This window comes from Cheilinus undulatus, linkage group 17 (genome assembly GCF_018320785.1).
Source record: "Cheilinus undulatus linkage group 17, ASM1832078v1, whole genome shotgun sequence".
Taxonomy (NCBI): domain Eukaryota; kingdom Metazoa; phylum Chordata; class Actinopteri; order Labriformes; family Labridae; genus Cheilinus; species Cheilinus undulatus.
Genome location: NC_054881.1, coordinates 43,408,005 through 43,431,157, shown reverse-complemented (window position 1 = coordinate 43,431,157; position 23,153 = coordinate 43,408,005). Strand labels below are relative to the sequence as shown.

The 23,153-nt window shown below is 44.8% G+C and overlaps 1 protein-coding gene across 3 annotated transcripts in view; it reads right to left on the bottom strand.

The window, feature by feature from the left end:
- The window catches only part of megf10 (multiple EGF-like-domains 10), a 74,717-nt gene that overhangs the window by 30,475 nt on the left and 21,089 nt on the right, over positions 1-23,153 (bottom strand). For all 3 annotated transcript variants that reach the window (XM_041811083.1, XM_041811085.1, XM_041811084.1), the window contains exons 4-5: positions 20,924-21,024; positions 16,109-16,201 (exon numbers count right to left, since the gene is read on the bottom strand). In XM_041811083.1, coding sequence (XP_041667017.1) covers positions 16,109-16,201; positions 20,924-21,024 — 194 coding nt within the window. The remainder of the gene's footprint in view (positions 1-16,108; positions 16,202-20,923; positions 21,025-23,153) is intronic.

Below are 23,153 nucleotides of genomic sequence, written 5' to 3'. Positions count from 1 at the left end.
AATCTGCAGAGAACACGTCAGAGCCTTTAGAGTGGGGGCCAACCTTTCATTAGGGGCCCCTACGTCACTGCGTTAGGGCCCCTACACCACTGCTATAATAAGATGAGGAGACAGGGGCCTCATTAGGGCCCCTACACCACTGCTATAATAAGATGAGGAAACAGGGGCCTCATTAGGGCCCCCACGCCACTGCTATAATAAGACAAGGAGACAGGGGCCTCATTAGGGCCCCTATGCCACTGCTATAATAAGATGAGGAGACAGGGGCCTCATTAGGGCCCCTATGCCACTGCTATAATAAGATGAGGAGACAGGGGCCTCATTAGGGTCCCTACACCACTGCTATAATAAGATGAGGAGACAGGGGCCTCATTAGGGCCCCTACACCACTGCTATAATAAGATGAGGAGACAGGGGCCTCATTAGGGCCCCTACACCACTGCTATAATAAGATGAGGAGACAGGGGCCTCATTAGGGTCCCTACACCACTGCTATAATAAGATGAGGAGACAGGGGCCTCATTAGGGCCCCTACACCACTGCTATAATAAGATGAGGAGACAGGGGCCTCATTAGGGCCCCTACACCACTGCTATAATAAGATGAGGAAACAGGGGCCTCATTAGGGTCCCTACACCACTGCATTAGGGCCCCCACGCCACTGCTATAATAAGATGAGGAAACAGGGGCCTCATTAGGGCCCCTACGCCACTGCTATAATAAGATGAGGAAACAGGGGCCTCATTAGGGTCCCTACACCACTGCATTAGGGCCCCCACGCCACTGCTATAATAAGACAAGGAGACAGGGGCCTCATTAGGGTCCCTACACCACTGCTATAATAAGATGAGGAGACAGGGGCCTCATTAGGGTCCCTACACCACTGCTATAATAAGATGAGGAGACAGGGGCCTCATTAGGGCCCCTACACCACTGCTATAATAAGACGAGGAGACAGGGGCCTCATTAGGGCCTCTACACCACTGCTATAATAAGATGAGGAAACAGGGGCCTCATTAGGGTCCCTACACCACTGCTATAATAAGATGAGGAAACAGGGGCCTCATTAGGGCCCCTACGCCACTGCTATAATAAGATGAGGAAACAGGGGCCTCATTAGGGCCCCCACGCCACTGCTATAATAAGATGAGGAGACAGGGGCCTCATTAGGGTCCCTACATAACTGCTATAATAAGACAAGGAGACAGGGGCCTCATTAGGGTCCCTACGTCACTGCTATAATAAGATGAGGAGACAGGGGCCTCATTAGGGTCCCTACATAACTGCTATAATAAGACAAGGAGACAGGGGCCTCATTAGGGTCCCTACGTCACTGCTATAATAAGATGAGGAGACAGGGGCCTCATTAGGGTCCCTACATAACTGCATTAGGGCCCCCACGCCACTGCTATAATAAGATGAGGAGACAGGGGCCTCATTAGGGCCCCTACACCACTGCTATAATAAGATGAGGAGACAGGGGCCTCATTAGGGCCCCACACCACTGCTATGATAAATATTTGAATGCATGCATTAATAAATACATATTCAATAATATTAATACTAACCCTAACCCTATTAAATGATCCTGGACCCTCTACATTTATTTCCCGTCTCTCTCACTGATTACTGCGTCTCTGACGTCTCATCGTTGGAGCGTTTCTCGCTGGCTCGGTGACCAGGTTTCCAGTTATTGTACTGTACTGTAGGATGTCAGCCTCATGCCACAAATGTGATCAAATGTTAATTTAAACTTTCTAAATCTCCAAAGCTGACATCTACTTCCCCTCAGCTGGTGATGGTGCGTTCACTGCCCTCTGTAATAAAGGGTTTTCCATGTGTGGCTGTCCTGCAGGCTGAGTGAGTCTGCAGCTGACTGTGGTTTCTCTGCTTTGATTAGAAAACTCTCAGAGCAGCTGCAGAGAGCTGAGTGATGGAGCGATGGTCAGACTGTGGTTTCTGATCAGAGGGGATTTATTTTCAGGACTGATGGAGCTGGAGAGACGAGAACAGATGAACGCAGAGAGGAACTAACATCATCACATCATCCTTCTTCTGCTCTGTGAATAAACGCGGCTTAACCAAACTTCAAACATGCAAATAAAAGCACATTATTCCTATGTAGAGTTATAATAAAGCTGTTTATCTTCTCCTGGGGTCCAGTCATGCGTGTTCTCTAAAGGAGACACATGACTTTTGTCCTGGGGCCAAATCTGAGCCATACATTATTAAAATAAAGGAAATGTTTGTTGTTTTAAGCGTCATATAGATGTAGACAAACATGGCCGCCTCTATAGGTCCTTGTTTCTGGAGTTGATCTAAATTTTGTCTGCGTCTGGAAGTCTGTGACCTCAGGGGAGCTTTAAATCAATCCTGCACATCCGTCTCTGACTGCTGTGGTTTAACATGATAGATGAAGCTTTAAACTGGCTTTATTTTCTCTGATTGGCCTCATAAATACAGCAGTTTATGTCAGTAAGGATGTCAGTTTAACTCTGCTTTACTCAGCTTTATATTCTGACCCATACGGAGAAGAGAGACGTTCTCAGCAGGAGCTCACGTTCCATTCATGAGGACTAAAGGCCAGAGCTCAGAGGTGGGCCTTAAAGATTATAACAAACATGTCTGACACACATTCAGCAGAAATACGGAGCAGCTCCTCCTTTACAGACCCCAGAACACTTGACCCCTAAGTCCAGATCCATTTCATCAGCATAAATGCAGGCGTACCATACCGGGGAACTGTGCCCGAGACCACTTCAAGAGGTGGACTCAGCATGATTCATGTGGACTCATGTGGACCCGGCATGGTACGTAGGAGTAGCGAACATGACTTTACTCAAGCATGGATGACTCATCAGTGACCAGAGCAGTAAAGTCAACTCTAAAACCTCTGTAGCCGCTCTGCACGGGTCCATATCACCCTCTGAGCTTTAGATAGACGTGGAGGTAGGAAGAGGGTCGTTGTTAGCGTCTCTAAAATAATAAAAACATCCACAGTAGAAGGATGGACTCTGTTATCCACGTGGAGCATGAACAAAGTGAGCCACACAGGTGAACGCTACTTTTTCAGCCTGAACTTTATCCTTCCAGACCCTCAGAAAAGTTCTGTGTGACGTCGACCACCTCTTAAAACCATGCATTTTTACATCCAACGACAACCAGAGAGAAATATAAACATGCATTCATTTTCTACCTTGTTAGCCCATTTGAGGTCAAGGGGGCTGAAGCCTATCCCAGCTGTCATTGGGTGAGGGGCAGGGTACACCCTAGACTGGTCACCAGTCAATCACAGGGCTGACGTGAAGAGACAAAACACATTCAAACTCACACCTACGGGCAATTTAGAGTCCTCAGTTAACCTAACGAGCATGTCTTTGGTGGTGGAGAGAATCCACGGAGAGAACATGCAAACTCCACAAAGAAAGGCCCTGCACCGCATCCAGAAACATAAATACACATAAATACATCTATAGTTGCTCATTTAAACTTCAAGCTTTTGTCCTTTTAATCAAAAACGTTCTGGTTGCAGATTCAACCGCTGGTCTTGGCGCTGTTTGGTGCACGTCCTCCCTCCCTCTCTCCCCATGTTTCTGTTTCTCTTCAGCCATCTTATTCCAGGCAAGAATCCCCAAAAATGTATGTTTAAAACAGTGCAGGTTATAGACCAGATGTTACAGTAGCTATGCAGTGAAACATCTGGAGCCTTGGGACTAGTCTGCAGGGTAGCACTGACTGTACTCTCCATCTCCTCTGAAGTTTAATGGCTTTTCTTCTTCACAATAACTGCAGAATAATCAGCTGATGATCAACACTGATCAGCTAGGACTGCATCAGAATACCTTTGGCTTACTTCCTGACATGCTGCTGAAAGGTTGCAGAGAACTGAGGATGACCCATGAAACTCTGCAGGGCAGCAGGACGACTGACTTCACCTTCTGATCATGGCGTTAGAAGCTCTCTGTGCTGGAATACCCATCTCATTGCACTAATTACTCTACTAACAGTACTAACAGCTAACTTAATCTGTTGACTTTTCCATGAATGCTGCCAGAAATGTATCTGTTCACTGTAACAAATGCTGTAAGAGGGCTCATACACACAGGTGCACTAATCAACTATCTTAAACTGTCTTATCTCTCTCAGGTAAATCTGACCACATCCTTCCATGTTTCATGCTCTGATCTGAGCTTCTTGCAGCCTTTGCACATCTTGCAACCGCCCCATCAATGCACACAGACTTTAATACTAGAATTAGAGCTGCTAGAGCAGGGGTGTCAAACTCTGGGGCCAGATTTGCTCCCATGAGAAGTCCTAAGAGGCCAGGAGTGTGAAAGTCAGTCACAGATTCTGAATTTAGGTCTAACCTAAGAACCTAACAAGGTCAACATGGATGATAAAATATAAATAACACTGATAATAACTCATTCTGAGATTTAAAAAAGTAAAAACGATAAGTTTAAAGGCTCAAAGTCTGAGATAAAAGTCAAACTTATTAGTTCAAAAGGCTAAAAGGCAAAATAATGTTTTCAAAAGGAAGACAAATGAGCTAGAAAGTCAAAATCACAAGTTCAAAAAGTAAAAACATGACTTAGAATTTTGAATTGTGAATCTTGAATGTCAAAACATTAAAAAAGTCAAAATCATCAGTTTAAGTCTGAACTGGGAGATGCAAAGTTTAAAATATGAAATGACGACATTCATTTTTTATCTCACTTCTTTTACTTTTTCAGGCTTTTATGATTTAACAAGGATATTTAAATCATCCAGGTAAAGTTTACTGGAGGAAATCTGCAGACCTCATGGTGGGACAGTTAGAACAGAAAGATCAGATACCACTCTACCACGGCCGGATTTGGTCCCCGGGCCTTGAGTTTGACACCTGTGCACTGGAGCTGGCACAAATTTGAATCTGAGTTTTGTACTTTTTTCCGTTTTATTTATTTTCATATTTGATGTGTAGTTTCCTGTGCAGTGAGAGTCAAACACCTTGTTGTGAAGCACTCAGAAAAGCTGATTCTGATTCTGATGGATGCAGAATCATAAATCCAGCTTCCATGCATCACACTGAACAGCAGCGTTCTTTTATTTAACACAATCAAAATGAAACCTGTTATCACACACAGGTGGAAAATCAGATTATTAACGTCTGCAGAGTTTACAGCAGTGGGAGGCTTTTCCCACAAGGTGGGGGTTCCATGTGCAGCATCATCATGCAAAAACTATGAATTTACAGCGTTTCTATTCTTGTCTTGTTTTTCTGCAACACCAGGATTTACTGTGTTATCTTGATGATCAAAACAAGCGCTCCCCTGCAGATTTAGCACAAAGTTTGGGCTTTTAAGGCGCTGGTTTAACTCGGTTAGTAGAGCTACTCATGCACAGAAGCTGAACCCTGATCCAGGAGCACGTCTGGAGCTTTTCACCACTTTTCTCCCATTTCTCCTGTTTCTGTTCTGCTGTCATCTCTAATAAAGGCCAGAGCCAGAACAGATACCCATGAAAGAAGAGTTTGGGTGTTTAAATGTTCTCTAATGAAACCACATGTATGACTGAATGAGAAAAGAGGCTTCAGAAAAGGCTGGTACAGGGACCTTAAGCTGTTTTCTCTTCCTTTATTTCAGGGGTTTTAGTCACTGACATACTTTTTAAAAATATCATGGCCACATTCATACGAGCAAAGCTATAAATGTATTTCTCGTTGGAGGAGTTCCCGTCTCCTCTCAGCCGGCTGTTTGTGTGCTCAGCATGCAGAGTAAGACAGAATCTGCGTCCATTCCTCCATTCTTAGGTTGTTCAAGTGATTAACAGGCTCCTTTTATTCCTCCTGCATTAGCCCGGTTCGCTCTGACCCCACAGAAACTGCATACTTCCTTTTCCTCGGGCAGTCTGGGCTTCAGGGGGGAGGGACGGGGGACAAAGAGACAGGGGGGGAGATTAGAGATACTAAGATGCACATGTAAAAGCCTGCTGCATTCATCCCACCGTCCCGCTACCTTTGTGAAACCTGACCTAGATTGAAGAAAGGGCCAAACTCCAGGAGCTGCGGGCTCGCCGCAGAACAGCCTGTTCTCTTTCATCGCCTCATTCAAGATGGCCGAACACAAAGAGGAGCGCTGCGTGCCAGGGGTCGGTCACAAGGCTGAGTGTGTCACAGTCCCAGGAAGGAAGCTTTCATTGTGCTTCCTCCGTGTTTGTTTTGGAGGAAAAATCAGAAACACCTCCGAGTTCCTGCAGAGTTCATGTGATGAATCAAGACGCAACACGCCATAAAAGCGAAAAAAAAAAGTCCCTCTCACCTCAAACAGCGTGAAGTTTGAGGGGGAAAAGCCTGCAGCGGTAACTGGAGCTGCCAGTTGTTCAGAGTTGGCTCGGCTCAGGCGGAGGGATTGGGAGAGGGATGTTTTTCCATCGCTGCAGTGATTAGGAGGCACGCTGCACTCATGGGAACAGAAAACGCCTCTCACGCTGGCACCCAGGATTCCCAGAGAGAAGAAACATCTGTAGGATTCCCAAAGATTCCAGGCTGAGCGGGAATGTGTGACCTCCTCCGCAGATTTAACGTCGTATCAAAATATCCCAATAAAACTGATCACCGCTTCTACATCAGCAGGAGGCTGGCGTTATAAAACCATACATGCTGCCTGAGGGCCATTAAAACCTCCTGAAGGCTGTTTTCACATCAGACACGCCTCTTTCATCCTACAGCTGCACGGCTGTGCAGTGGTTCGCTCTGCCGCCTCACGGTGAAGGTTCCTGGTTTGAACCCCCACTCTGACAGGGCATGTATGGGTTCTCCAGCTACAGCCCATAATCATGCTCATTAGGTTACACAGTGGTTCTAAATTGCCCGTAGATGTGAGTGAGAGCACAGCTGCTTGGTTCTCTTCATATCTGTCTGACTGGCCACCATTCCAAAGTACAGGTCGTTTTCAGTCATGTGATCCTGATGATGCACAAATCAGGGGATGCTTTGGAGCGACTTCCTGCAGCAGCTAGAGCCGGGGGGGTTACAGGTGACTGCTGGCACTGATACTGGGAAGAGGACTCACTAAAGGGTCTGCTCGTTCAAGAGAGATACATCAGGAGTGGGCGAGTCTCCTTCAGGGTCCTGCAGCAGGAGGACCAGGTGGTTTTCCTCACAGGTGAACCCTCCATTGCTGATTTCCCCGCCCGCCTGAGCGGTACCACTGGACCAGGATGAGGAGGCTGCGGTGTCATCTGGAGGTTTGGCCAGCTAGGGAAACAGCATCGGAGAAATCCTGTATCTAGACAGGCGGCTGAGACGAAGCCTCCTCAAAAACAACAGGGAAGTGGTTAGAGACCCAGCAGACGTGGTGAAGTGGTACAGGTGAAAGGTCAGGGACAGGTAGAGGGACCCCAGAGGAGACCATCGCTGATCAGGAATGAATCCCACACATGTAAGCATGCTGTTTGCAAATCTGCCATGAAGAATAAAGAGGAAGAAACAAACATGGCATCCAGCTGCATCGACATTTGTCCATGCTCTGTGCAGACGATGGAGTCCATCCTGCAACTATGGATGTTTTTATTATCTTACAGACGCCAGCATCCAAACTTGCTCCACCATGCACCTCCCCATCAACATTCTCTAAATCATCTTTATAGTTTAGTACATGAAACACCACGTGCATGCTGAGTTCTGCAGATCCATGTGCATGGTGGTTGGAATAAAAACATGGTTGTCTGCATGCTGGGAACAAAAAGAGGACCTTTTACGTGTAAACGTGGCCCAAATGGGCTTAGAAGTCCCGCCCATCTCTGCTGTTTCAGATGTGAACTTTCCGTGCCGTCGTTTGAGATGCACTCATTAACTCTAAGCTCGTTAAAACAGCTCCTAAAATCCCTAACCAACTGCTTAAACTCTGCAAAAACAAAGCAGCTGAGCTCTGCTCCAAAGCTCGACAACCAAGCAAACACAGCCGTCAGACGCTGAGAAACCTGATGAGACTTCATCCGTAAACCCGGGGGAAAAGTGCGGAGCTTCACCCTGTTAAACATAAATAAATGATGGCGGACAGCAGGATTAGCAGCAGCGGACACGTTGTTGTGTTTCCCCTATTCTCACAGCTGAGCTGGAGGCCTCCTGAGCGTCTTGTGTTGCTATCATGTGTACTAAATCACAAGCTCCAGCGCCCCGGGTCATTTTCTACCGCACCATTTTCTCCCCTCTGTTATTCCTGCTGCCCCCACAACACGGCCAGACTTCCCCGTTTCCTGCTGCTGGCCCCCACATTGATCCTCAGACATATTGTTGGGGCCCACTGACCTGTAAAACACACAGCGACGATCGGAGGCTTCACTGGCTCTCCAGGAAATTAAAGACGTGCTGCTGCACGGTGGCTGGATGCTGAAATCAGCCGCATGTCTGACATTTATTCTCCTTTAAACAGAGCTTTAAATAAAGGCTTCTCCTTCTATCAGATAAATATTTCATCTAAGAGGATAAATCCAACATGCAGCCTGTCATTTCATGACAACAGCAGCTTCTCAGCCTCTCATGGAGGTGAGGGAGGAAAGCTCTGGTGGTCTGTCTGCTCCAGTCTGGTACTGATCTCTGGATCCACGTATTGTTCAAGAGACAACAGAGGAAGAGATTCAGACCTGTTCAGACCATGCATAGCTGGGACCGTGATCTGTTCTCAGCTTTAAAGCTTCCTGTGGTAATCCTTAGGGCAGCGTTACTCAACCAAAGAGCTGAAAAATACCTTTGCAAGAGCCACAATCAAAGGGGTGGAAAGTGGCAAAAAAACAGCGTAAGTAGCATCAAAAATAAGTTAAAGGTGGCAAAAATGGTCAAAAAGCAGAAAAAAATGGGTGAAAAGAGGCGAAAATGGGGACAGAAGTGGAAGAAGGGTGAGAAGTGACAAAAAAGAGTTACAGGTGGCAAAAATGGTCCAAAAGTGGCAAAAACATTGAAAAAATGAGTAGAAATTGACTAAAATGGGCAAAAAGCAGTCAAGAGTGGCAAAACATAGGAAACAAGTGTTATATACTGGCAACAGGTAGTTTAAATGGGCAAAATATAGTGAAAAATTTGGAAAATGGGGCAAAAATGGGAAAAAGTGTCAAAGAAAAGTGGCAAAAATGGGCAAAAAAATAGGAAAAAAGGGGTGCTTAATGGTAAAAGGCAGCTTATATGGGCAAAAAGTGGCCCAAAAAAATGGAAAAAATTGGGGAAAAGTGGCAAAAATGGGGAAAAAAAGGAAACAAAGTTATTTAATGGCAAAATAGCTCTAATGGATGAAAAGTGGAAAAAATGTGAAAACAGGGAAAAAAGTTTCCCTCTAAGGTTTTCTGGGGAATAATATTTAAAATGAAGACATAAAAGAGCCAGACGCTGAGCATCACTGCTTTAGGGCGCTGCGTGGATGCACCGCTACTGAAAACGGTTCTTCAGTTATGAAGTCTGAGAGGAAACTAGTCAGTCTAACCAAAAAGCAAAGATTAGCTGCTGGGGTGCTAATCTGGGGGAGAAGGCTCCAGGATTCAAGGTAGAGGTGCAGAACAGGAGTGAAGGTGTTTATAACACCCCTAGAACAGGGCTGACCAATGTCCAAAAATAACCACATTATGACCCCCCCCGATATTGCATGTGGAATTTGACATTCAACTATTTCTTTATTCCTCTTGTGAGCATATTTCAGAAAGCTAAATTTGGATAAACTCCCCAGCCTTATGTAAGAGACGACCAATCAAACAACGCGACGCTAACGCCGAGCATCCTCTGTTTAATCCAGGCTAACTCCACAACAGCTGTGGTGTAGCGTCAGCTCACACTCTGGGACCGAACCGTGCAGGACGGTACAGGAGTGAAGCCAGGACGGTCTGAACAAACATCAGCAGAGTCTCAGACTGAGGATGAGTTCACATCAGTGGTCTGCAAATATCAACAAACCGCACAAACACACTCACCGGCAAACACAACTAGCAGCTAGGTAATAACAAATATCAGCTGGAGATCTGCAGGCAGGCCTGACTGCTCCTTCATTTCCTTTGATATAAAGAACACACTTTAAACAGGCATTCCTGCTGGTGTCATGGTGGTTAGAGACGCTGTCTGACAGTTTACAACCATAAAAATGCCCTCAAGTTGAGGTTTCTGCTCGTGGTTCTGCTCTCGCCATGGGAGTGTCTGCAGTCATTTTGATAGGTTAAAACCAGACTTAGTAGATATCCTTAGAGATATGAAGCATGAAAACAGGACAGTCCTGGTCTAACCAGGAAGTGAGGACACGCTTTCCTGTCCTCACTTCTTCTTTGAACCTGTCAGAGGGATTTCTGTGATTCTCAACCATACAAAGCTGCAGGAAATCCTCTGCAACCAGCAGAACTGAACACAGTAAAAACCCAAGACCACGGACCATCACTGATGATGCGTGGACTGAGAAATGTCCAGGGGACCAACCAGCAGGGAGCTGAAGAGTCAAAAAGGTTCTTCACCTTTAAAACTGTGCAGCTTTTGTTTGTTGGAGTGTTTTTGTGGGGATGTATGAGGACAGAGTTGAAAACTGAGAGAGAAGCTTTGATTTAATTGGATTATTCAGAAGAATATGTTTCCTTTGCAGCTTTACCAGAACCTTCTAGGTCAGCGTGACTCAACCCCGCTCAACCAAAGAGCCAGATTGTTGAAAAATGCCATCACAAGAGCCACAGTCTAAGTGGTGAAAAGTGACTAAAGTCGGCAAAAAAAGCTGTAAAAAGGTGGAAAAATGGGAAAAAAGTGGTATTAAATGGCGAAAGGCAGCTGAAATGGGTGAAAAAATTGTAAAGAAGCAGGATAAAAGTGGCAAAAATGGCTGAAAAAGTGGCTAAAAGAAGTAGTAAAAATGGGCTAAAAGCAGCAGAAATAGATTTAAAGTGGCAGGTTAAGGTTAACAATTAAGTGTGACCATTAAAACCCACAGTATAAATGTGGGAAACAAACTGGGTAATGTGACTTGGAATGACAAATTTGTGAGGTCAAAGTTTAAAGGAATAATATTTCAAACTAAGACATAGAAGAGCCACACGTTGAGGTTTCTCCTCTTCTCTTTTAGCTCTAATCTTCCTGTTAAACCAACCTAAACCCGTTTTTTACAGTGCGTCTCTGATTCCCCATACCCTCCAACAGAGGAGCGGCGTAACTCATCAGACTGAGATCACGGTAACCACATCCTGTCTCGTATTTCTGGGATGGAGCGTCAGACTTCTCTTTCATTCCCACTTTCATTAAACTCCTGCAGAGAATAGAAACTTCCAGAATGGCTCAGACAGACAGGCCGGACCCAGGAGAGCAGAGACACAACAATGAGCCTCTTTATTACAGACTGACAGTGAAGGCAGCGGGGGGGACACCCCGAGGACGGCTCATACATGTCAGCACATCGGTCTGCTGCTGGAGACCCGTTAAAATAACCTCCATCACATGGGGAGTGTCTGGAGCCTGGAGCAGAGGTCCAGTTTCAACCAAACGCTTATTAATACTAACAGGTTCAATGTGGCGACGGGGCGGAGCTACAACTGTGTCAGATAAACAGAGACGACCTTGGCATGAAGACACGAGGAGGTCTGAGAGACCCATGAGCGATGACGTCCTCTTCTTCATCAGCAGCTGCTGAGATCCACAGTCAGCCCTGAAACTACGAGGACAACCAGATCTCTGACGTGCATGAAGCCACAGCGATGCTTCTGTTGGTGTAGCATCTGTCCTTAAAGCTGAGGCTCAGCATCCTCGCCGCTCTGGCCTCTACACAACCTGGAAATGTCTAGTGTGGCCACATGGATTGAGTTAGAGAATAACAGCGGTCCATCACAGCAGCAGTCATGCTTCTTTAAGCTGCTTTCACTGAAGCCCAGTCCATGAGGGCTCAGGACTGTCCTGATGGTTTCAGAGTCTGTTGGTCATCTCAACAGCAGCAGCTCTCTCTCTCTAATTCTGGCGCTGAAACAATCACAAACGTCTCTAAATGAAGCGGCTGCTTCCTCCCTGCGGCCTCACTGAGCTCCATAATCGCTCCAAAGAGACTGGCGGTATTTTAAAATTCAATCAGAGGCTCATTAGCAGCTCCGTCTCTCGTTCAGACATCTTGTTCAGCTGCTGCCTTCATGACCTACCAGCTGCTCCTGGTGGCTCCGTTTCTGCTACAGGACGTCAGAGTCCATTATCCAGACACTCGGCAGTCTCAGAGAAGGAGCTGCAGTTCATCTGACAGGAAACAGTACAGCCGTGTTTCTCACACACGGAGCGTACTTGCAGCTCCTGCTGTTAGAAAAAGTCTGACATGAAAAAGAGAAGGAACAGACCTGAGATCCTCGGTGGAGGGAGCATGAAGGTGTGAGGGACATTCAGAGCTGCTGGCAGCCTTCCTTATATGGGCGTGGCTTTACCCGAGCAGCCTGGTTGGAGATCGATCCTCTGGTTGTAATTGCCAACACTTTTGACTTTGACTTGAGACAAGAAGTTCCACTTTAACTTGAGTCCATTTAGAGAAACTTTACTTTTATTTGACTATAACTGCTGTCTTCTTTTTCCCTCTCTGGGTTGTCTATTATCCCTGCTCATCTCTGCTGCCTCCACTGTTTCACTGCCTCCATGATCACTGATGCTCATTCATACTGATGGAAAAGTCACTGAACAAAAGGAAATCTTACACGGCGTCCACCTTTAAACAGGAAGTCAATCAGAGTAAAAACGAGGCTACAGAAGGATGAAAGTATGAGTTTGGAAACTGAAACGTGTGAGACGAGCAGAGGAACCTCCACATTTAAAGGTGATGGAGTAGTGGAGGAAACATCTGTCTGCAGCAGAAACATCCAAAAACCCTGTGTGTTTCTGCAGTGATGTGTGTGTTAGTGTCTCTGCAGTGATGTGTGTGTTAGTGTCTCTGCAGTGATGTGTGTGTTAGTGTCTCTGCAGTGATGTGTGTGTTAGTGTCTCTGCAGTGATGTGTGTGTTAGTGTCTCTGCAGTGATGTGTGTGTTAGTGTCTCTGCAGTGATGTGTGTGTTAGTGCTCTGCAGTGATGTGTGTGTTAGTGTCTCTGCAGTGATGTGTGTGTTAGTGCTCTGCAGTGATGTGTGTGTTAGTGTCTCTGCAGTGATGTGTATGTTAGTGTCTCTGCAGTGACGTGTGTGTTAGTGTCTCTGCAGTGATGTGTGTGTTAGTGTTTCTGCAGTGATGTGTGTGTCAGTGTTTCTGCAGTGACGTGTGTGTTAGTGTCTCTGCAGTGATGTGTGTGTTAGTGTTTCTGCAGTGATGTGTGTGTTAGTGTCTCTGCAGTGACGTGTGTGTTAGTGTTTCTGCAGTGATGTGTGTGTCAGTGTTTCTGCAGTGATGTGTGTGTTAGTGTTTCTGCAGTGACGTGTGTGTTAGTGTTTCTGCAGTGATGTGTGTGTTAGTGTCTCTGCAGTGACGTGTGTGTTAGTGTCTCTGCAGTGATGTGTGTGTCTCTGCAGTGATGCGTGTGTTAGTGTCTCTGCAGTGATGTGTGTGTTAGTGTTTCTGCAGTGATGTGTGTGTCAGTTCCTCTGCAGTGATGTGTGTGTGTTAGTGTCTCTGCAGTGATGTGTGTGTCTGTGTCTCTGCAGTGATGTGTGTGTCAGTTCCTCTGCAGTGATGTGTGTGTTAGTGTCTCTGCAGGGATGTGTGTGTCTGTGTCTCTGCAGTGATGTGTGTGTCAGTGTCTCTGCAGTGATGTGTGTGTCAGTGTCTCTGCAGTGATGTGTGTGTCAGTGTTTCTGCAGTGATGTGTGTGTTAGTGTTTCTGCAGTGATGTGTGTGTTAGTGTTTCTGCAGTGATGTGTGTGTTAGTGTTTCTGCAGTGATGTGTGTGTCAGTGTCTCTGCAGTGATGTGTGTGTGTCTCTGCAGTGATGCGTGTGTTAGTGTTTCTGCAGTGATGTGTGTGTCAGTGTCTCTGCAGTGATGTGTGTGTTAGTGTCTCTGCAGTGATGTGTGTGTTAGTGTCTCTGCAGTGATGTGTGTGTTAGTGTCTCTGCAGTGATGTGTGTGTTAGTGTCTCTGCAGTGATGTGTGTGTTAGTGTCTCTGCAGTGATGTGTGTGTTAGTGCTCTGCAGTGATGTGTGTGTTAGTGTCTCTGCAGTGATGTGTATGTTAGTGTCTCTGCAGTGACGTGTGTGTTAGTGTCTCTGCAGTGATGTGTGTGTTAGTGTCTCTGCAGTGATGTGTGTGTTAGTGTCTCTGCAGTGATGTGTGTGTTAGTGTTTCTGCAGTGATGTGTGTGTCAGTGTTTCTGCAGTGACGTGTGTGTTAGTGTCTCTGCAGTGATGTGTGTTAGTGTTTCTGCAGTGATGTGTGTTAGTGTCTCTGCAGTGACGTGTGTGTTAGTGTCTCTGCAGTGATGTGTGTGTCTCTGCAGTGATGCGTGTGTTAGTGTCTCTGCAGTGATGTGTGTGTTAGTGTTTCTGCAGTGATGTGTGTGTCAGTTCCTCTGCAGTGATGTGTGTGTGTTAGTGTCTCTGCAGTGATGTGTGTGTCTGTGTCTCTGCAGTGATGTGTGTGTCAGTTCCTCTGCAGTGATGTGTGTGTTAGTGTCTCTGCAGTGATGTGTGTGTTAGTGTTTCTGCAGTGATGTGTGTGTTAGTGTCTCTGCAGTGATGTGTGTGTCAGTGTCTCTGCAGTGATGTGTGTGTCAGTGTTTCTGCAGTGATGTGTGTGTTAGTGTTTCTGCAGTGATGTGTGTGTTAGTGTTTCTGCAGTGATGTGTGTGTCAGTGTCTCTGCAGTGATGTGTGTGTGTCTCTGCAGTGATGCGTGTGTGTCTCTGCAGTGATGTGTGTGTCAGTGTCTCTGCAGTGATGTGTGTGTGTCTCTGCAGTGATGCGTGTGTGTCTCTGCAGTGATGTGTGTGTTAGTGTCTCTGCAGTGATGTGTGTGTTAGTGTTTCTGCAGTGATGTGTGTGTTAGTGTTTCTGCAGTGATGTGTGTGTCAGTGTCTCTGCAGTGATGTGTGTGTGTCTCTGCAGTGATGCGTGTGTTAGTGTTTCTGCAGTGATGTGTGTGTCAGTGTCTCTGCAGTGATGTGTGTGTGTCTCTGCAGTGATGTGTGTGTTAGTGTTTCTGCAGTGATGTGTGTGTCAGTGTCTCTGCAGTGATGTGTGTGTCAGTGTCTCTGCAGTGATGTGTGTGTGTTAGTGTTTCTGCAGTGATGTGTGTGTTAGTGTTTCTGCAGTGACGTGTGTGTTAGTGTCTCTGCAGTGACGTGTGTGTTAGTGTCTCTGCAGTGATGTGTGTGTGTCTCTGCAGTGATGCGTGTGTGTCTCTGCAGTGATGTGTGTGTTAGTGTCTCTGCAGTGATGTGTGTGTGTCTCTGCAGTGATGCGTGTGTGTCTCTGCAGTGATGTGTGTGTTAGTGTTTCTGCAGTGATGTGTGTGTTAGTGTCTCTGCAGTGATGTGTGTGTGTCTCTGCAGTGATGCGTGTGTGTCTCTGCAGTGATGTGTGTGTCAGTGTCTCTGCAGTGATGTGTGTGTGTCTCTGCAGTGATGCGTGTGTGTCTCTGCAGTGATGTGTGTGTTAGTGTCTCTGCAGTGATGTGTGTGTCAGTGTTTCTGCAGTGATGTGTGTGTGTTAGTGTTTCTGCAGTGATGTGTGTGTTAGTGTTTCTGCAGTGATGTGTGTGTCAGTGTCTCTGCAGTGATGTGTGTGTGTCTCTGCAGTGATGCGTGTGTGTCTCTGCAGTGATGTGTGTGTTAGTGTCTCTGCAGTGATGTGTGTGTCAGTGTTTCTGCAGTGATGTGTGTGTCAGTGTCTCTGCAGTGATGTGTGTGTGTCTCTGCAGTGATGCGTGTGTGTCTCTGCAGTGATGTGTGTGTTAGTGTTTCTGCAGTGATGTGTGTGTCAGTGTCTCTGCAGTGATGTGTGTGTCAGTGTCTCTGCAGTGATGTGTGTGTCAGTGTCTCTGCAGTGATGTGTGTGTTAGTGTTTCTGCAGTGATGTGTGTGTCAGTGTCTCTGCAGTGATGTGTGTGTTAGTGTGTGACAGAGGTCAGTAACATGACACCCCCGCCTGTTCTCACTTCAGAGACTTTCACAGTAAAAGCAGAGCCCCCCCCCAACTGGGACAGAAAGCAGCAGCTGCAGCACTCACCACTTGAGCAGTTGGAGCCCCCCCAGCCCGGCTCGCACTGGCAGGTGTTGGGGGCCATGCAGCGGCCGTGGACGCAGCTCTCCGAACAGTGAGCTGAAAACAGGAAGACACCATCAGCAGAGATTCACACAGTTAAGAGAAACAGATCTTTCATCAGACGGGACGGTGTCAGCAGACAACGCTGAACTCTGCTCTGAACCGTCCCACTTTAGACTTCAGCCCAGTGAAATCACAGCCTGTTTGTCAGGTTTTAAATAATCTCTCCTTCAGCCTTCCAAATCATCTTTCATGCCTTAAATTGATTTTCAGCATCCAGAAGTTTAGTTTTCCATTTTAGAAAGGTGTAAAAATATCTCCTCTTTATAACTAGGGTGTTCAACTAGTGGTTCCCAATCTGGGGTCCTGGGACCCCTAAGGGGGCGCAAAAGATCTCAGGAGGGGCACGGGACCCTGTCTGCTCTGGCGTTGTCAAAATTAGAAAAAAATCATGATTAGAAACATAATGTACATAGAAGCCACTCTAACAGGTTCAAATATAAGGATATATATATATTTTATTTTATTTTTGGCGGGGTCCTTTCCATCCATTATGGATGGCATGAACAAAAAAACATGATTTAAAATTTGAACAAAATGTTTTTTAAAGCATATTGGAATTGCAAAGTAGTTGCAACAGGTTGCAATTCATGTTATCTGAACTTTAATGATGAAAATAATTATTTTTAATATCTATCTTACTGTATTCTGGTAATATTAATTGCTGGACATTCACTGTCCTCATCCTGATCCACATCACTTTTATCTTTCCTCATCGTTCTCATCATGATCAATCTCACTGTCCTTGTTTTTATTTCAGTAATCACAGATTTATACCAAAATGTAATGGTATCACTGTTAATCCATAACAGTACAGTGTTTGCAGTTTTCCATAATGGTGCTGTGTTGCCTCAAGGCAACATGTATATTTCAACAATCTTCCATTATTTATTCATCAAAAATACAACATTTAACTACTAGAAATTAAGCTTTACCAACCAATAATTATGTACACATTTTTTTCCAGCCTCAGAAATATCTGGAAAATATATTTTCTTGCAGGTTTTTTTGCAGCACAATGGCCGAGCTGTTTTGTGTGAGAATGTCTGCACAAAAAGTGTTCAAGATGGCATCCAGAGCATCATGTGACAAGTCAGAACACTTTTATGGGTTACTTAAGGTCCTGTCATTTTTTAGAAGTATTCGATCATACTTGGGAATGTATGATGTGAGTGCACAAGACCAACAAGTGGTATGATGCCTACAGGCAACACTGGACCATAGAGGGTTAAAGAATTTTCTTCTTCCATGTTAAATATTTTTAAATACATCCAATGTCCAAAAGGGGCTTTAAGAGGGAGAATGTCATTTTTAAAAATGTTTTTGTTATTACACAAAACATAACGGTCCATCAGAATCAGTGCTAGAGTATTCACTGACATATCCCAGACTGATAATCCCGGCACACAAAAAACACTTTGCATTTATCAAATTGAAAATAATTAATTTGCTATGTGAAAAAAAGGAAGCATCATGTAAATAAACGGGAATTAATAGGGTTAAAACTATGAAAATTAATTCACTTTTGCTATACATGAGGAGGACTGGAGTTAAAAACCTTAAATTTAAAAAAAGTTTTTTTCTTTCATGTTTAAATAAAAAAAAATAAAAATTAACATTAACAGCTTAATTTTAATAAATGTTATATATATATATATATATATATATATATATATATATAAAATAACATATACATGTGTTTTTATAAAATTTTTAAACTAATTATATGTATATGTATACATATGTATATGTATAATTATAAGTATATGTATATGTATTAATTATGTAACATTTATAATTTTAACATTTTTTGTGTTTTTAACACATTATATATACATATTAACATATATAACATTAACAGCTGCCACGCTGGTGTCAGCATCATGCTGTGGGGATGCTTCTCAGCAGCATTATAATGTGGGGGTGCTTCTCAGCAGCATCATGCTGTGGGGATGCTTCTCAGCAGCATCATGCTGTGGGGATGCTTCTTGGTGCTGTGGGGATGCTTCTCAGCAGCATCATAATGTGGGGATGCTCCTCAGCAGCATCATAATGTGGGGATGCTTCTCAGCAGCATCATGCTGTGGGGATGTTTCTTGGTGCTGTGGGGATGCTTCTCAGCAGCATCATGCTGTGGGGGTGCTTCTCAGCAGCATCATGCTGTGGGGATGCTCCTCAGCAGCATCGTGCTGTGGGGATGTTTCTCAGCAGCATCATGCTGTGGGGATGCTCCTCAGTAGCATCATGCTGTGGGGATGCTCCTCAGCAGCATCATGCTGTGGGGATGCTCCTCAGTAGCATCATAATGTGGGGATGCTTCTCAGCAGCATCATGCTGTGGGGATGCTCCTCAGCAGCATCATGCTGTGGGGATGCTCCTCAGTAGCATCATAATGTGGGAATGCTTCTCAGCAGCATCATGCTGTGGGGATGCTTCTCAGCAGCATCATGCTGTGGGGATGCTTCTCAGCAGCCGGCCCTGGAAGGCTTGTGAAGGTAGAGGGTAAAATGACACGCCCCCACTATCCTCTCTGCTCTCCTTACTTTGTCCTTGTTTATCTATGATGTTTGTTTCTCTGATTAATGTCGGCATGAAAAGGTAGGAAGAGCGATTTAACGCCTGTTTCTCATTGAAAAGCTTCCTACTCTTCTACACTGCACTGCTGCAGAACACGGACTCTGTGGTGTCATTTTGTGAAAGTTTAGAGGAAAAACATGGAGGAAGAAGTTAACCCAGTGAACACTCGATGCAGGTCTTTAAACATGCTACTGATTCAGTGAGCGTCACCTTCACTATGTAGGATGTTTAACATGATAATCTAAGTCTCCCTCCATGCAGCAGGCACATGAGGCCATTCAGACATAAACACTGGATTCTCCATGTGCTCTGACAGAGTTGACAGACGTCTATGCCCTCCTTCACCCCCTCCTCCTCAGCCAACAGGCGCTAACAGGTGTGAAGCCACATGGCCGGTGGCAAAAAAACAACAACTGTTGTGGAGCAACGGCGGTAAAAGGGGGCATTATGCTGAGGCAGGGTGTGCTGCTGTGGCATGGAGGCGGTCTTAATCCACACAGGAGCTGTGAAAACCAGCGCTGAGGTTGAGAGAGGGTGCTTATTTTGGTGTGAAAAGGCTCTGTTGTAGAAGAATCACATGCTGCAGCGATACTGCAGGCAGGAAATCAGATTTAAAAACAGTTAAATTTAGACCAGATCAGTGGGGTCGCTTACCTCGCTTCACGTGAAGGAACTGCCGGTTCACACCACTACAACTGGAGGAGACATGCACTGTTTCCATAGCAACAAGTCCCTCAATGTAAACGGATTCATCATTCTGATTACAGCGCGGTTTCGTTCTCTGTTTGAGGTTTTAGGGCTGATGCCTTCCTGTCACTGAGTCAGTTAGGGCAGAGGTTCTCAACATGGGGGTCAGGACCCCCTTAGGGGTCATGAGACGCTGAGAGGGGGTCTACAGATACCCTAAAAAAACTGGGAATATGTTTTAAATTACACATATGCCACATTACACCAATATGGCTGAAATTTAATCAGTTTTCATCACTTTTTCCCACCAATTTTGCTGATTTTAACACATTTTGTCCATTTCAGACTCTTTCCACCACTTTTTCTGACGACCTTTGCCACTTTAAACAATTTCGGGGGGGGGGGGCATGCTGCAACCCGGGTAGAGACAATCAAAAAAAGCAGTGATGCTGACATTTATCCTGCTAATACTGTTAACTAGTCTACAATGGACCAGTGCTTCTCAAACTGTGGGCTGGGGACCACTGAAGGGCCTCCAGGGTACTTCAAGTGGACAGCTGGAGGCCTCTTACTCCATATAGAAATGTCAACATCATTCTGGGAATTAAAAGCAAGTTCTAAATGCTGCATTATTTTACTGCTTTGCTGCATGAACATCACTAAAGCAGGGGTGTCAAGCTCAATCACAGCAGGGGCCGGATTCTGGATTCAGGACTAACCAGGGTCACCTTTTAAACCAGAAACTGTCAACCTCATTTCACCACTAATGAAATATGAAAAAACTTAGCACTGATGATAAATGACTTTGACATTTGAATAAGTTAAAAAGATCAGTTTAAAGGCTCAAAATCTGAAGAGTACATTTATTACTTCAAAAACAGGTCAAAACATGAAATTAAATTTTAAAAATTATGTTTTTAAAGGCAAATATATTAGAAATAAAGTCAAAATCATGAGTTTAAAAGGTCAAAATATAAAATAAAATTTGTAATCATGAAATTAAAAGTCAAAATATGATTCCAAATTTTGAATTGTGAGTCTAAAAGGTCAAACTATGGGATTATGAAGTCAAAGTTTGGAGCTAAAATATGAGGTAAAATACAAAATCATTGGTTAAAATGGTCAAAATATGACTTAAAAATTAGAACTATGAATGTTAAACATCAAAATATTATATAAGAAGTTAAAATTATGATTGTCGGTGATTGTCAAAAAAAAAAAAAGTTGGGACACATCTATATCACAGTGCATCTTTTTCAGGCATTTGTTGCTCCGCCCATCTTTCTCTACAGAGCATCATCAGCACCTTTAAGACCAGCTTCAACCTTCAGCCTTATTTTTGTGTGTCTGTATTTCACTATCTCCTCTGTCGGCCATCTTTGTCATGAATCCGTCACAGTAAGATGACGCCTCGTTAAACACGTTTTCGTTGGTGGGTTTCTCTGGGATACTCACGAGCACAGATCTCTCCGTTCTCGTAGAACCCCGGGCAGCACTGAGACTTCCTCCGGTACATCGTCTTCTCTCCTCGCCGATACGCCGTCCGATAGCTGACCCTGCACGCACACAGGAAGTGATGTCAGACGCAGGATTAGCAGGACAGTGCTGCTGTATCATGGGATTAATGCTGAAGATCAAAATGTGTGCATGTCAACCTCTCCAGTCCATGCCAGTGGTTTCATTTAGACTGGTTTTACTGGTAAACTGGTCTGTCAGACTGTTGGCCCATTAAAATCCAATGAACAGTTCTACTTAATGCTGCATTATCGCTGTTTTAGTTTGAGCTCGTTTCACCCTGGCCTAGAAAACTGATGAGAGATCCTTAAAGGCAAAACATTCTGTTCCATTAATCAAAATCATGCAGAACACTTCAAACACTCAGCACATTTAGGACTAAAAATACATCCAACCTTCACTCATGCAGGGAAACCGCTCCACTCTGGAGAGTTTAGGAGGTTTGTCGGCCTTTTACATAAACGCTTCTTTATTGTGGTGAATGCATACGAACATACGTGTGATTTCAGCTGATCGTTGTCTCCGTGTGGTTCTGCAGAAGCACCTGATGCTCTTTACCATCAGCTGATAGCATCAACAGTGAACCTACACAGTTTAAAGTTCAGCCTGACTGTGAGGCCAGATTCTGTGTTTGCATCCTGAGGAGATCAACAGGTCTCACTAGGATCTTCAAACATCTCAGCTTGTTATTAAAGACAGAATAAATGTGTCAAATCTTCTTTAATACAGGAGGTGACTGCTGGAGTATGGTGGTCTAACTAAGGGGTCCTCAACGTTGGGATCGGGACCCCATTGGGGGTCGGCAGACACCGAGAGGGGGTCTACAGATGCCTTAAAAAACTAAGATCATTTTTGAATTACACTGTTGCCACTTACACAAATTTTGCCCAGTTTTAACCTGTTTTCATCACTTTTTCCCGCTATTTTTACTCATTTTAACACATTTTTGCAACTTAAAACCCATTTTTGTCAATTCCTCCACCAAACTTTACACTTGGCACAATGCAGTCAGACAAGTACCGTTCTCCTGGCAACCACCAAACCCAGACTGGTCCATCAGACTGCCAGATGAAGAAGTGTGATTGGTCACTCCAGAGAAGGCGTCTCCACTGCTCTAGAGTCCAGTGGCGGCGTGCTTTACACCACTGCATCCCACGCTTTGCATTGACCTTGGTGATGTATGGCTTGGATGCAGCTGTTACCATGGAAACCCATTCATGAAGCTCTCTACCACTGTTCTTGAGCTAATCTGAAGGCCACATGAAGTTTGGAGGTCTGTAGCCATTGACTCTGCAGAAAGTTGGCGACCCCATCGCACTATGACCTCAGCATCCGCTGACCCCGCTCCCTCATTTTACGTGGCCTACCACTTGGTGGCTGAGTTGCTGTCGTTCCCAATGGCTTCCACTTTGTTCTAATACCACTGACAGTTGACTGTGGAATATTTAGGAGGAAATTTCACCACTGGACTTGTTGCACAGGTGGCATCCTATCACAGTACCACGCTGGAATTCACTGAGCTCCTGAGAGCGAGCCATTCTTTCACTAATGTTTGTAGAAACAGTCTGCATGCCTAGGTGATGATTTTATACACCTGTGGACATGGAAGAGACTGGAACACCTGATTTACATTGTTTGGATGGGTGAGTGAATACTTTTGGCAATATAGTGTACATAAACGTAGAGATGACTCTTTATACAACAATAACTCATATGACATTCAGCCAATCAGATAGTGTGAGAGCAGGAAGGGAAGATGCACATCATAGTGGAGCTAAAACCTCAGTGATTGGTCAAATAAAACAGATACAGTCCTAAAAATGGCACATCGGGCTGGTCCAAAAATCACTTATGATTCACATTAATAAGGGACCAGATTAGACGATAGAGACCAGATGAGAAGGATGAGATAAGGCTGCAGAGACGAGACTACAAGAGTTAAGACAGACCAGATGAGATGAGTGCGGCTGTCCCACAGAGAGAGAAATCTGTCTCGGGCTCTTCACCCACGCTGCAGCCAAGAACAACAGTCAACAACATCCACAGTCTCTTTAAAACAGAAGTGCCAAACTCAGTCACAGAAGGGGCCAGATTCTGAATTAAGGTCTAACCTGAGGGCCTAACAGGGTCAACATTTAACCAGAATGTTAATCTCATTTCACCAGTAATA